At 42.7% G+C, this 14,943-nt stretch overlaps 1 protein-coding gene across 4 annotated transcripts in view; it reads left to right on the top strand.

Moving 5' to 3' along the window:
• Positions 1–14,943, top strand: part of arhgef10 (Rho guanine nucleotide exchange factor (GEF) 10) — a 144,544-nt gene that overhangs the window by 61,129 nt on the left and 68,472 nt on the right. For 3 of the 4 annotated variants that reach the window (XM_042333058.1, XM_042333060.1, XM_042333057.1), the window contains exons 8-16: positions 245–429; positions 1,195–1,308; positions 7,326–7,434; positions 7,864–7,976; positions 9,594–9,671; positions 10,011–10,190; positions 10,953–11,069; positions 12,361–12,453; positions 13,362–13,532. In XM_042333058.1, coding sequence (XP_042188992.1) covers positions 245–429; positions 1,195–1,308; positions 7,326–7,434; positions 7,864–7,976; positions 9,594–9,671; positions 10,011–10,190; positions 10,953–11,069; positions 12,361–12,453; positions 13,362–13,532 — 1,160 coding nt within the window. The remainder of the gene's footprint in view (positions 1–244; positions 430–1,194; positions 1,309–7,325; positions 7,435–7,863; positions 7,977–9,593; positions 9,672–10,010; positions 10,191–10,952; positions 11,070–12,360; positions 12,454–13,361; positions 13,533–14,943) is intronic. The other variant, XM_042333059.1, reaches the window with a different exon arrangement.

The following is a 14,943-nucleotide window of genomic DNA, read 5'->3' as shown; positions in this document are numbered from 1 at the left end:
TGCAGGTTAATGTGGACTCACCACTCTATGAAATCAATCCTTTGCACTCGAATATTGTTGCATACTGAATTAAACTGTTTGTGAGGGCAACCAAAAGACACAGCACATTTGATTTCGCTTTGCTGCTAATGTTATGATAAAACATGATAAAATACAAGAATATATATACACTTTATAAACAAAAACAACAAAACACTTTGAGATGAAGCTTGTATAAGCGACTGTCATTTTTACTTTGTGCTAGACCCAGAGGAGCTGATCTATGATGATGTAGAACATGGAGACGAGGCTGCAACAAGTTCCTTGGACTACGGCTGGAGCTCCAGTGAGTTTGAGAGCTACGATGAGCAAAGTGACACAGATTTGAAAAACGAGAATGGATTCCCTAACTCTTTCCTGCAAGGCAAATCCCATAAGAATAAGAGACAAGTACGTATCCCCTCCCTTCCTAGGGAGCCATTCGGCTCAATCGTGCGGTAACAACTGAAAAGGATTCGTGTCAACTTAGCTCCATTGGTAGCACTCTCGCATCTGAGACAGAAGGTCGTGAGTTCAAGCCCCACATTGGGATTTTGAACTCACATAGTCTAAGCTATATAACTTTGCCTACAAATCACAGTTACACTTTACAGTAAATCTTATGAAGCTCTTTGAGATGTCCTTCCAACTTGGAAGGTGCTATACCAAATGCAAGTATTATTATCATGTTTTTATGGTTTAAATCATTCTGTGGGGGTAATTTCTAAATGGTTTTCAATGATGGGTCAGCCAGACCAATAAATTGCCACGTTACATATGAATGGATGTTAACTTTCTTAGTATGGTGGAACCACCTAAAATAGCTTCTTTTTGCAGGAGGTTGATATTTTGTTCACCAGGTATGTTGTCAAGCCATTTCTGAATAATTTCATTAACAGCCCCAGTTGATGACTAGAGGAACTAAATTTGTTTTATACTGCCACATATGTCCGCATTCAATTTGTAGATTGATATATTAATTATTATTATTGTTATTATTAATTATTATTATACCTGCTGTCCACAGTTACTTACTTTTCTGTCTGCCTGTCAATTCCCTCTTCCAATCTTCTTCCCTTCCTCCCCCCCCCCCCCCAACCTACTCCCCGACTCTCTGACTTTTAAGTGACCATGCTGGTGTTTGGCTGAAATTGTGAGTGAACTAAATTTTTCCAGCTTTCCCAGGACCTGGGTCGTTTAAAAGAACACTATGAGAAGAAGATGAAGGAACTGGCAAACGCAGTCGGCGGTGTGGAACTGCAGCAACTGAAACAAAAGCAGGAGTGGAAGGTACTGCCCAATGCCAGAATTGCTGTACATGTTTTAACATTAATATCAATATCAGCTCCATTGGACAAACCCAGCTCTCTATCAACTCTTTATTCATCCCTCACCTACTCCACCTCACCATTGGTCGGTGAGCCTGCAACATTATACCCCTGCTCTCTCGAACTCCATTCCCTCCTCCCTGCCTTCAACACTTGCTCTTAAAACCTCTCTTCAACCGTACTTTCACCCCAGCTCAAGCTGTCAGATATCTGCCTGAAGTGAAACAACAACAACAACAAGATTCCATTTATAAAGCGCCTTTCACGTCAGGAGGACGTCCCAAGGCGCTGCACAGTTGGGTCATGACCCGAGCAGGGGGGAAATGGTCAGGGTGAGGGGAGGGAAGGGAGGGAGCGAGGAGGGGGAAATGGTCAGGGTGAGGGGAGGGAAGGGAGGGAGCGAGGAGGGGGAAGAGAGTCGAGAGGGGAGCTGAAGGCACGGTCAAAGAGAAAGGTTTTGAGACCGGCCTTGAAGGAGGAAAGGGAGGAAGCAAGGCGAAGGCACTGGGGGATGGAGTTCCAGAGCCTGGGGGCTGAGAGGCTGAAGGCCCGACCACCGATGGTAGGGCGGTTGGGGCGGGGGACGTGGAGCAGACCGGAGCCAGAGGAACGGAGGGTACGGGCAGGTAGGTAGGGGGATAGTAGGTTGGAGAGGTAGGAGGGAGCAAGGCCGTGAATGGCCTTGTAGGTGAGGATGAGGATCTTGAAATCAATCCTCTGGGGGATGGGGAGCCAGTGGAGGCGAGCGAGGGTGGGAGTGATGTGGTCCCGAAGCCTGGTGCGGGACAGTACACGAGCTGCAGAGTTCTGAATGACCTGCAGCTTGTGGAGGGAGGTGGCGGGAAGGCCGGCGAGGAGAGAGTTCCCATAGTCCAGCCTTGAGGTGACAAAGGCGTGAACCAGGGTTTCAGCAGCGTGAGGGGTGAGGTAGTGCCGTAGTCTGGCGATATTCCGGAGGTGATGGAAGGCGGTGCCAGTTGTGGTGCGGATGTGAGGGAGAAAGGACAGCTCAGGGTCGAACAAAACGCCGAGGTTCCTGACTGGCTTTGAGAGGTGGAGAGTGCAGCCTTGGATGCTGATGGTGTCAGCGCCTGAGGTGCGGAGGCGCTGACGTGAGCCAATCAGGAGGGCCTCGGTTTTTCGCACGTTGAGCTGAAGAAAGTTGTCTCTCGTCCAGGACTCGATGTCGGACAGGCAGGCTGTCAGGACATCGGTGGTCGTGGAGTTGAGAGTAGAGGAGGAAAGGTAGAGTTGGGTGTCATCCGCATACATGTGGAAGTTAACTCCATGTCTGCGGATGATGTCACCGAGGGGGAGCATATAGAGGGTGAAGAGGAGGGGACCGAGGACAGAGCCCTGAGGGACACCACATGAGACAGTACGGGGGGTGGAGGAGAAGCCATTCGTTGAGACAAAGTGAAGACGGTGAGAAAGGTACGACCTAAACCATTCAAGGACAGTGCCTTGAAGGTTGAGGTGGGAGGACAAGCGGTGGAGTAGGATAGCGTGGTCGACCGTATCGAATGCTGCCGATAGGTCGAGGAGGACGAGGAGACAGAGGGAGCCCTGGTCACAGATGGTCAGGATATCATTGGTGACCTTGACCAGGGCAGTTTCTGTGCTATGGCAGCACGGAAACCTGACTGAAGGGGTTCAAAAAGAGAATGGGTGGAAAGGAAAGAGCGCAGTTGGGAGGCGACAACTCTTTCCAAGACCTTGGAGAGAAAGGGGAGGTTGGAGATGGGCCGGTAGCTTGATAGCTGCGACGCATCAAGGGAGGGTTTTTTCAGGGTGGGCGTGATGATGGCAGTTTTTAATGGAATGGGGACAGAGCCAGAGGAGAGGGACAGGTTGATGATGTCAGTGATATGTGGGGCAAGAAAGTGGAGCTGGGAGATAAGGAGTGGAGTGGGGATGGGGTCAAGGGAGCAGGTGGTTGGTTTTAGGGATAGGATGAGTTCAGTGACAGAGGGTGGGGAAACGGGTACGAAGGTGTGTAGGGGAGGATGGGTAGGAGTCGGAGTGTGGGAGGGAAGGGGTGGGTGGTGGGTGGAAGTTGGAGGGGAAGTGACCGCGGAGCGGATTCCCTTGATCTTGGATTCAAGGAAATCCAGCATCTCCTCGTGAAAGGTGCTACATTTATTCTTTAGAAAAAGCTGTCAGCAATGATGTAAGGATTTTCTCATGGGTAAAAACAACTGCTTTTATAAAATATTCTGGGTTAAAGGGCCATGGATTTCAAATCCCAGTATGATTTATTTTACTAAGTGTTTCTATCTGAAAGCTATTTAAACTATTTAATCAATGGGATCACATTGGCATCTATTTAAGAACAAGATCGGGTATCCATATCCACAATGGCACAACAATTTGCTACTAATCCTTGTTAATGCACACATGCCAAAAACACAATATGTACACGGAAAGTTAAATGGAGTCCTGAAAATAATCTTACAATGTAACCAATGGATTTGAGCAACAGTGGACAAAATTTACCGTGGAAATTAATCTTTATAAGAAAATGAAAAAGCTTAGGGAATATGTTTTTTTTAAGTCACAAGTTCAATATCAAATGCAAGGTTTATTATGATTTACTGTTGGGTGTCAGCTTGGCTCAGTTGGTAGCGATCTGAGTCTGAGAGTTGTCGGTTCAAGCCCTATGTCGGGATTTTGAGCTCATAGACTAGGCTGACACATGGGGGAGGGAATGCAGTACAATGTATCCCAGAGTGTTTTTTGTGAGGGACTGTTGGATTTAATAATAATATAATAATATTACTTCCATAAACATCTCAAAACGCTACACAGGATATAATGTAAAGTGCAGTGACTACATTTTCTGGGTGAAATGCGGCAGCCAATTACACACAATTGCCCACAACAATGTCCTACAAACAGCCATGTTTTTAGTGTCCAATTTGTAGGAGGGGATTGTTGGTCAAAACCTGGAGAAGTATAATTTAACCCCTAGATTGCCAGCAAAGTAGAGGAACATTTTCCCTGAATACATATTTATCAAAGTTCTCGACACGTAGACTGCAAGGCTGAAAGAAATCTTGGACTGATATAGTCTTGAGTCCATGTCAGGTTGATCAGTGCAATAGATGCACATGCTTTGCATTGCTTACTGTTACTCAGATGGTTGTGTTTTGTGAACAGTGTGTTGACTGTATTTGTAGGCAGAACATTTTGACACAGCAATGTTGCACCAAGTAGCCACGAAGCAAATGACTAATATTCTTTTGGGAGGTGCGGGATTGATGGCCAGGACAATGGGAGAAACTCCCTTCTCTTTTCAAATTGTGCCATGGGATCTTTGTTGTCCACCTCAACAAGCAGATGGGGCTTCGATTTAATGTCTCATCCAAAGGACAGTACCTCTGACAATACAGCACTTTTGAAGCACTCCACTGGATGTCATTTGTCCTACAGTCGATTACAAAGTGGAGTCCTGTAGCTCAGTGGTTAGAGCACTCGCCTTGCAAGCGAGACACTTGGGTTCAATCCCAGGCAGGGCGAAACCTTGGGCAAGTTTCCTTACTCCACACAGAGCCTAATAATAATCCCTCCAAAACAAAACAATAATAAATTGGTCATTTTCAATCCACGACTGTTTGTGGGACATTGCTGTGCGCAATTGGCTGCCGCGTTTCGCCCACAAATATACAGTCAATTCACTTTACAGCATATTCTGTGAAGCGCTTTGAGACGTCTAGAAGATGTGAAAAGCGCTATATCAAATGCAAGGATTATTATTATAAATAGCATTTAAAAGCAAATTGCATTAATATTTGAAGGAAAATAATATTAAACCATATGAGGAGTGTGTATAGTGTAAACCATATGTATAGTATGCTGTGAATGTGTGAGGATTCTTCTCTCTCCTGCAAGAAGTTACCTAATTGACCTTTACAATGTTTGACAAAGAATCCCGTGGAACCAGAACAGGAGAGGAATTTGAGTCGACGGAGGCTTAAGCAATATCAACGTACAAGTGGGCAGAGTACTGGTGACCTGGATTCCTGAGATTTACATTGGATGCTGTTCATTCTCCTCACTCTCTCCCCCCCATTGCCCAGTCACATGTTGTAGTTGCATTGTCTGAAAACATTTTGCAAACTTCAGGCATTGATCAACAATTTTTTAGCCTGTGGCTCCCCCAAGTGGATAGAATCCACCAATAATTTACCCTTTGCATTGCTCAGAATTTTTATACCCATCAAATTAGTTATTTTTATGATTTATTATTGCCGGTGATTACTCGTATGTTAACTGTTTTAGCACGTGCATGAACAGTCTTGTGGTTATTGTTGATGTTTTTTGTTTCAAACTGAGGTGGATATTCATGATCCCACGGCAATATTCAACTGCAACTTGCATTTATACCGCGGCCTTCACACGGGTAGTATCTCGGAGTTCTTAACAGCAGTGTATCTTGACACCAAGTCAGAAGGGGAGAGGGAGGTGATCGAAGGCACTGTTGAAGAGGGAATTCTTTAGGTGTGATTTTTAGTCGGGCAAAGAGAGGGCGAGATGGAGTAACTTGAGGCAGGGAGTTCCAGAGATTGGGGGCATAGTTCCTGAAAGCATGACAGACAATTGTAGAGCAGAGGGTACAAGGGACGTGCAGAAGATGCAAGCCAGCTGAACAAAGGAGGGGGGAAGGGGGTAATGGAGTGGTGTGAGCAGATGGGAGAGGGAAAGAGGTGCCAGGGCGTGAAGAGATTTGAAAGTGAGAGTGAGGATCTTGAAATCGATCTGACCTCCGCTCTCACAAGATCCTCTTCCAGAGCAGAGTTCCCATGGGAAGGAATCCCATTAAGAAATATCGCCAATTCAACCTCTGAATGAAAACCCAAGGGTAAAATCACACCAGCAGATTTATTGGTAAGTCCGTCCTGTACAGTCAGGTAGCTCTAAAGTCGAGCATTTATAGCCTGATTAGCTTGAGTTAGAGAGGAGAGTTGTGTACAATACATAAAAGTGTATAATGCATTACATTCTTAATTTTATACCTTATGATGGGTGTTTGTTGTCCACATAATGCACGTGCTTTGTACTTGAACTCTGCTACAGTAGTGGCCCATTGAAGCATATCTGCACAGTTCCCATGAATGTAGAAGGTGGAGAGTGGGAGGAATTATTCTGCAGAGCTAGACACGAAAATTATTTAGTGGAGCCAGAGAACATCTGTTCGAGAGCTGGTTAACTGCACTTCTACTACAATCCTGTAATCACTGTCCCTTAAATCAAAAGCTGAATGGTTCTTGGTGTCTGCCTTTCACTGAAATATATATATTTATATATTTTTAGTGCTATTTCAGATTCAATTTAAAATCAACGCCTGGATGAGGCAATTCTACAATTGTACTTCACAGAGTTGTAGGTTCCAATTCACTTTGCTTCTCTGATAGAAAACCATCCCAGATTAAACGTTTAACAAAAAAATCCATTTGATGGAATTTTTTTTCTCTCTCTCCTTTGCCAATTTTATCTCCCATTTATTACTCCCCCAGCCCTCAGCTCACCTGAGGGCTTTTAGCTGGATTTTCCTTCTACTGTTACAGTTCTAAAGCCTCGATAAATTGCTTCATCCCACACCAGTATATGAACACACGTGGTCTAAGATGACACTCCAATGCAGTGCTGGGGGGGTTTTGTATTGTTGGAGGTGCCATCCTTCGGATGAGACATTAAACCGAACTCCTACCTGCCATTTCAGACGGACGTTAAAGATCCTAAGGGGTTATTCGAAAAGAGAAGGGAGTTTCTCCTGGTGTCTTCGCCAACAATCTCCCAAATAAAATTGGTCACTCATTTCATGGCTGTTTGTGGGACATTGCTATGTGTAACTTGTTGCTGCATTTTTTGCCTACAAAATCCACTTTACACTATATCCTGTGAAGGGCTTTGAGATGAAATGATAAGACGCTATATGAAATGCAAGCATTATTATTGTTATTTATTGTTAACTTTCAGATGCAGCAGTTAATGAAGGCTGCAAGGGAAGGCACTAAAGATGGATTAGAAAAGACGAAAGCCGCGGTTCTTAAGAGGGGACGTTCATTTATTAGACACAGATATCACGGTGAGTTGACTCCTTGTTAGGTATTTCTCTAGTTCCCTTTTGAAAGCTAATATGGATTCTGCCTCAACTATTTCTCATGGCAGGGCATTCCACATCCTAATTACTCTATTCTGTGTGTGAAACAATTTTTCTTAATCTCCTCATTTGCTTGTTCGCTAACTATCTTAAATCAATGAGCCTTTGTCATGAATCAGAGAGATCAAAGGTTAACATTGGGAGAAAGAGAGCTTTCAATAAATCCTCAGTAGAACTGAAATGTCAAGATGTGAGATAAAGGAAGGAGATATTTTGACAGGAGAGTAAGAAATAATGCAAAGACACATTGTAGTAGAATACCAGTATGCACTTTCACTCCCCCGCACCCCCTGATTCACCTTCAGAATACTTAGAATTTTAAGCATTTTCCTTTGCACATAATCTGTGTTTCAGAGCAAAGGGCTGGCTACCTGGAAGAAGAGGAACAGAATTTATTTATCGACGTGGAGTGCAATCAAATTGAACCAGTAATGACACCGATGCCTGAGGGGTTAACCCAGCAACAGGTAACGTCTATAAAGTTTTTCTGCAAAAGAACAGTCTTCCATATTGGGGACAGATTTATGTTTGGATTGAACTTTCCAAAATTCTCCATCGCTTCAAGTTTTAAGACAATAGTCTTAAGGCTAAGATCCTGAGAAATTTCAGAGGCACTGAGTCTCGTTAGCCTGAAAACCTGTTTCAGCATTATGTACAAAATGAGATTTACACGTTGCCAATTTTAATCCAGTTGAATGATTTATCCAGAATTGCATTCAGAAAACTGACTGGCAGTCTTTTTTTAAAAAAGAACTTGTACAAGATGTGCTTTGTAATGTGAATCAGTGTCTTTTGGTTATACTGCTGGAATGTTCTGGAATCTGGCAGGCATTACTGGTGAAGAGAACTAGCTATGTCGTATTCAAAACAAGAAATCAGAGACTCTGAGGGAGAAATTCCACCCGGATCTAGATTTAATTGATTTATGCAGCATTTCAGAGCGTCCAGAGTTTGGCAAGTTCTTAACCAAAGAATTAATTGCAAAGGTGCGTCTTAAAAAACGTACCTCTTTGACTGTGCTTTCGGTCATCTTTCCCCTCCGCACTCCCTCGGCTCCCATCCCCAGCTCAGGTGCCCATGCAACACTGTAAATGTACTTTGGGACTTCCCTTGACTTGAAAGGCGCTATGTAAATGTAAATTGTATTGTAATCTGGTTTTCTTTACGTTTCGTGTAAGGAATATCATAAACCGCGGTCAACAATTTGCCAAATTCCAGATGCTCTTAAAACGTTACGTAAATAGAGTAAATCCAAAATTGCTCAGTGTCAATTGCCTTAAGATTTAAGGTCGTCCAAAATTTTGGAAAGTTTTTGAATTCACTTTTTATTTGAAAATCGTTTTTCTGCAGTTTTTCAAAGGAACCGGCTTCTATATTGGGACCGATTTAAGGTTGGACCCAACTTTCCAAAATTCTGCGCAATTGCATATCTAAGGCTAAGATCATGAGGAATTTTGAGGGCACCAGGTCTTGTTAGCCTGAAATCTTAGTATTACGTACAAAAAGAGATTTACACGTTGCCAATTTTATCTGATGCAAAGAATTATCTTCAACGAATGAGCTTGACCATTGATGCCTCTGGAACAGAATTGCAGCATAATACATGCCGTCGAAGGCCTAGGGAAGAAAATTTGGAAGGAAATGGAAAGAGTGAAGCCATAACTCAAATACTTTCCTCAGGTTCTGAACAACTGTTTTTTAAATTTCTTTCTCTGGCAATTTTTTGTCCTTTTTTTTCCTCTTACCTGGTCTTTTACTTCATAGGTGTCATGCGTAAATTGACTGCTGTATTCGCCTACAAATGCACAGTGACTAGACATTATAGCAATTACTTGTGAAGCGCTTTGAGACGTTCCGACATTATAGGTGCTGCATCAAAACAAGGATTATTTATTTTAAGATATTGTGTGGCCTTTTTATTGATGGGGATGCAGTAAAAGTATTTGTAAACACTTTTAGAGGTCCTCCCGACGTTATAAAGCATATAAATACAAATTGTATTGCATTGTACTTTACAAAAAAAGGCAGCATCTTCTTCAGTGTCTTTACTGCCAGGTGATAAGCGAAGTTTCATTTGTGCACAGGTTGTCAGAAGATACATTCTCGGGTCAATTGTGGAAAGCGAGAAGAATTACGTGGATGCCTTAAAACGGATATTAGAGGTAAAGTAAAATCATTCCATAAGACCTGTGTATACACAATCCTTATACCTAAGATATTATAAACACATACAATATATAAGGAGTATGTAAGATTCTAAATGGGATTGAGAAAGTCAATTCAGAACAATACTTTTAGATAAGCCCAGGCACAATTTCAGGGTTGGAAAGAACTATTTCATAGAAGCATAGGAACAGGAGTAGGCCTTGAGCCTGTTCCATCATTCTATTAGATCAAGGCTTATCTATACCTCAACTCCAATTACCCGCCTTATTCTTATTTTCCAACAGTCTTTGGGTAAACCTTTTGTGTGTGGTTTGTTTCTTTTCTGCGCCCCGCAGCAATACAAGAAACCTCTGTCAGAGATGGACCCGAAGCTGTTAAGTGAGAGGAAACTGAAGATGGTGTTTTACCGAATCAAAGAGATTCTTCAGTGTCACTGCCTGTTCCAGATGGCATTGGCAAGTCGCATGACTGACTGGGATTCGGCAGAAATGATCGGGGACGTGTTTGTGGCCTCAGTAAGTCTTTGGATTGAAAAAATATAAACTGAAAATACAGCATGGTTGTTGAGGGGAAGCATCAGTTGCCCCAGGACCAAAATCTCTCAGGGTCTTAGCCTTAACGAGCTTTGCGATGTCCTCCTGAAATGAAAGGTGCCACATAAATGTAAATTGTACTGCATTGTATTAAGGCCGGTGGCTTATTATTTAAGGTCGTGTTGAATTTTGGGAAATTAATGTGAGAGCCTGTTTACACCATCTCTTTTTACCACCGAGTTTTACTTATGAAAGTCCCAGAAAGTGTGAGCTGAAGAGGCGAGGCAGGCCAGCCCTGCAGGTGTAAAATGAGTCTGCTTATAGCATGGATCAGCCTCCACTACTGAGTTTGCATGGCACGCAGAAAGAGAAGCCATTTATCTCCTGGCAAACCACTGGAAAGGCCTAGTGAGAGGGTTTGTGGTTTTTTTTGCATGGTGTGCAGGAATTGATGTCAGCAGAAGAAGTTGCTGGCTGGCGGCCGTTTTTCTAGCCGAGCTCCATTGTAACACAGCGTCTGAGATTATGGACACAGATCATGTTGTATAATGGCGTCAGCCTGCACTTTCATCTTCACAACTCTCAGGAAGTGATTGACAGGATTCTGTGTACTCAGCGTTCAGTCATAGATGGATACACGGATAGGGGAGGCTCTGTTATAATGACAAAGGCTGGTACTGTTCGGAGGAGATTCACAAACCGCAGCAATGACGATGATCAAACCTGCTTTTATTTGTGTTTCAGTTTTCGAAGTCAATGGTGCTTGATGCATACAGTGAATATGTGAACAATTTCAGCACTGCCATGGGAATTGTGAAAAAAGTGTGTGCCACCAAGCCTGGCTTCCTGGAGTTTTTGAAAGTAAGTGAGTAAGTTTGGTGACGATATAGAGGAGAGAAACGAGACCAGCGATGTGACAATTATCATTGGTGATAATTGTCACAAGTGATATCAGTCAGTCACTGGTTAGAAATTCCACCCGGGTCTAGATTTACACTATTAATGTAGCATTCCAGAGTGTGTCAAATTCTTAAATATAACCTCTAATTTTGAAGTGAGTTTTCTGCAGGTTTGCTTTAAAATTTCAGTTGAAACTGAATTCAACAATTTACCAAATTCTGCACTCTGAAAAGCTACGTTAATGGAGTAAATCTAGACTCAGGTGAAACTTTAACTGAACCATGACGATTAGGAAGCTCCCAGGTTTGACCTTGCGTTCTGAGTGTCGAGTTCGCCAATCTTAACCAGGAAAACATGTGTAAGTGAGATAGTGTTTCACAGTTCCTCTCCGTGCCCCTGGGCTACGGTTGCCATCCTACGCACATTTCTTTACACAGCAGCCAATTTGCAAACAGCAAGGTCCCCCAAGCAACAAAGAGTTAGAGTGGCATAGCATAGTGGTTAGTGTGGTCGCTTCGCAAGCGAGAGGATCTGGGTTTGATTCCTGGACGGGATGAAACCTTAGGCAAGTTTCCTTACTCCACATACCTCTGTTTACCTAGCAGTAAATAGGAATCTGGTTGTTAGTTGTTTGGCAGATTGCTTTTTAGGGGTAATACAACAACAGCAACAAGATTACATTTGTATAGCGCCTTTCACGTCGGGAGGACGTCCCTATAATCTTCCAAAGAAAGAAAAATTTCCATGAAATTCTCATTCCACAACTGTTTGTGGGCCACTGCTGTGCGCAATTGGCTGCCGTGTTTCGCGATCCGCCAATCAACTAACAACCGGGTTCCTACTTACTGCTGGGTAAACAGAGGCGTGTGGAGTAAGGAAACTTGTCCAACATTTCGCACTGCTGGGAAGCGAACGCAGGTCTCTCGCTTGCGAGGCGAGTGCTCTAACACATGTGGGTCTTGAACCCACAACCTATTGACTCAGAGACCAGAGTCCTACCAGCTGAGCCAGGCTGAGAGTCAACTATCCAAATACATATCTACTTCCCATTTAAACATACTAATCTGCCTGAACAATCTGAAATCCAGGCTTCACATCCATGTGGCCCAGGATAGGACTGTGTATGTCTGAATTTTAAAAATTGTCCATATTCCTTGAAAAACATTTCCTGAAATATTCGCGGGTACAGTTGACTTTGATGAAGTAATGCGCTTGCTGACTTCCCAGTTCTGAATTTTTTTTTCCTCACAAGCATTGCCACGAGTCCAGCTCAGATCGCATTACGCTGTATGGGTTAATGATGAAGCCAATTCAACGCTTCCCACAGTTCATTCTTTTACTTCAGGTAATGACTTTCGATTAACTTAAACTTCACGCGTTCTTTATTAATGTATATGTTAATGGATATTTGCTTACAAAAGGTCAATCACTCCAATGCACAATTTTGTGTGCAATGCACAGTTTGGGCTGTCACGTTCATCCACAAAATACCAGCTGCACTTTACATATATTCTGTAAAGCACTTTGAGATATCTTGAGACGCTATATCAAATGCAAAGATTATTGTTATTTGTAAGAACATTCAAACTCAAATTAGTTTTTGTTATTATTCTAATTATAAAGTAATCCAACAAAAAATTGCACTTATATACATTAGTTTTTTTTGTTTAGAATGTAACTTCTGTGGTCTTTCACTCCCTGCAAGTTGATAATTTATTTGAACTTGATTCAGGTTTGCTTTTGAATATTGAATGATATTTAAAATTATTGATTCTCCGAAGTTAGCAGTCTTTGTGGATCAACAGTGTTTTTTTGTAGGAATTGGATTGTTTTTAAGCAAATTATAAGAATTTTAACCCTACAAACCTAAGCCCTAATGGGGAGTGTGATCCTAGCTGGACAAGCAGAGGAAAGCTAGCCAGACAGTGATATCAATGGCAAGCTATGTGGTTTTAGGTTGTTAGGCTCCAGCTGTACCCCAATGCACATTCCAGGGTCCCGAATACTTTCCGGAATTAGATACGCAGGTTGCGTCCCTCCAGGGAGACAGTGCTTATTCCATCCCATTAAATATCTCTGGAATTTCCATGTGTAGGTGGGATGCATGAAACTCTCAGTTTGGTTTGGATACTCTCAAGCACGGTGATGAGTTTCCAAAAAATAGTATTAAGAATTTTTAAAAATTGTAAGAATTTCTCTTGACTTGCAGTAAAAGATGTAAACTTTTTCCTATTGCTCTGTTGATTTTGACAGGACATGCTGAAGAATACGCCAAAAGGTCACCAGGACAGACTACCTCTTCAGATGGCACTCACCGAGCTTGAGACGTTAGCCGAGAAGCTAAACGAGCAGAAAAGAGACGCAGACCAACGCTGTGAAATCAAGCAGATTGCAAAAGCGATGAACGAACGTTACCTTAACAAGGTAGTTTTTGTTTTTCTGCTTCATTTATTGGAGGCTCTCACCTACAAAATACACAGTCACTACACCCCCCAGTAAATCCTCCCAGTGTGAAAGGTGCTGCATAGCAAATGCAAGTATTTTTATTGTCGTTAAAAGCACATTTGTATATCTAAGAGGCATTGTTTAGCCTGGAGGCTTTAAAAACTTAGCTTTGGGTGACCTGAATGACCTATATGGAGAGAACACAATGTAGTTGAAGTAGGATTTAGCTTAAGAGATTTTGTAAGTATCAAATAATAATTTTATCCTGAAGTGTGGAAGATAAGATCCTCTCAGCTCGTGGATTGCAGATTTTGATGGCTGATTAAGTGGGACCGTGGCTTTATTCATTAGTTTTGAGATCCTGGTAAATTGTCAAAACTCCCGACCCAGAAGTCAACTGCGCAAGCCACTTCAGGACATCGGCATTGAGAACAGAGTCAGGAGCAGAGGATCTGCCTCCGACACATCTGAGGAAGGAATTCATATTCAAAACTTAAGGAGGCTCTTAATTTAGGCTGAATTTTCACCCCCCAAAAATTTCTTAATCAGCAATAAATGTCCCGACCTCCATCCGGTGAGTTTGTCTGATCCTTCTGTTTTCTCACGATGATCTTACGCCAGATTGGTTGGACGTATGTATCAACTCGATGGCAATCAGGGTGCACTCTCCTGCCAAGCTTGGGAAATTTACCCACGGTCAGAGAATTGTCCCTCGGTGTTTAGTTTTTTGGCTGATTGAACCCCTTAATGGTGCAGTTCCCAAATCTCCCAGTAGAGGTCAGATAAAGCACATGTTGGTATTGAGAGAGAGACCGAGAACTTCACAAGATAACGGCTTACACGTCGGGAGGATATCCCAAGGTGCTTAATAGTCATGGCCTTGCACTAAATCACAAGATTGGTTTGGATGAAGAAGGCTCCTCAGCCCATCTAGTCTCTTCCCTACTGTCCTCCCATCACAGCATCGAGCTGCTTTTGAAATGAGTCCAGTGTCCTGGCCCCAACCACCCTACGTGGCAATCTGTTCCAGTCGTTAATTACTCTGGCATTTTTATAGCTTTTTATGTATCAAATTGTTTCGAAGTGCTTCACGGTAATTATTATCCTGAGTAGTGACTGATTTTTATACTAATAATAAATTGGTCACTCAATCCACGACTGTGTGTGAGACACTGCTGCACGCAAATGACTGCAGCGTTTTTATTAGATGCAGTACTTTGCATTTATCAGTACTCAACTTAATTTGCCAGTGATCAGCGTCATTGAGCATTTAGTGTTAAGATTTGACCTACACACAATGAAATTTCTCTGTGTCTGGAATACAGTGTGCACTCTCTCCATGGAGGGGACACACCCTGCTTACCCGAATCTGGAGAGAATTAGATAGAAC

Source organism: Callorhinchus milii, unplaced genomic scaffold (assembly GCF_018977255.1).
Source record: "Callorhinchus milii isolate IMCB2004 unplaced genomic scaffold, IMCB_Cmil_1.0 Scaffold3, whole genome shotgun sequence".
NCBI lineage: Eukaryota > Metazoa > Chordata > Chondrichthyes > Chimaeriformes > Callorhinchidae > Callorhinchus > Callorhinchus milii.
Note: the sequence above shows the minus strand (reverse complement) of the source record. Positions and strands in the feature narration are given on the sequence as shown.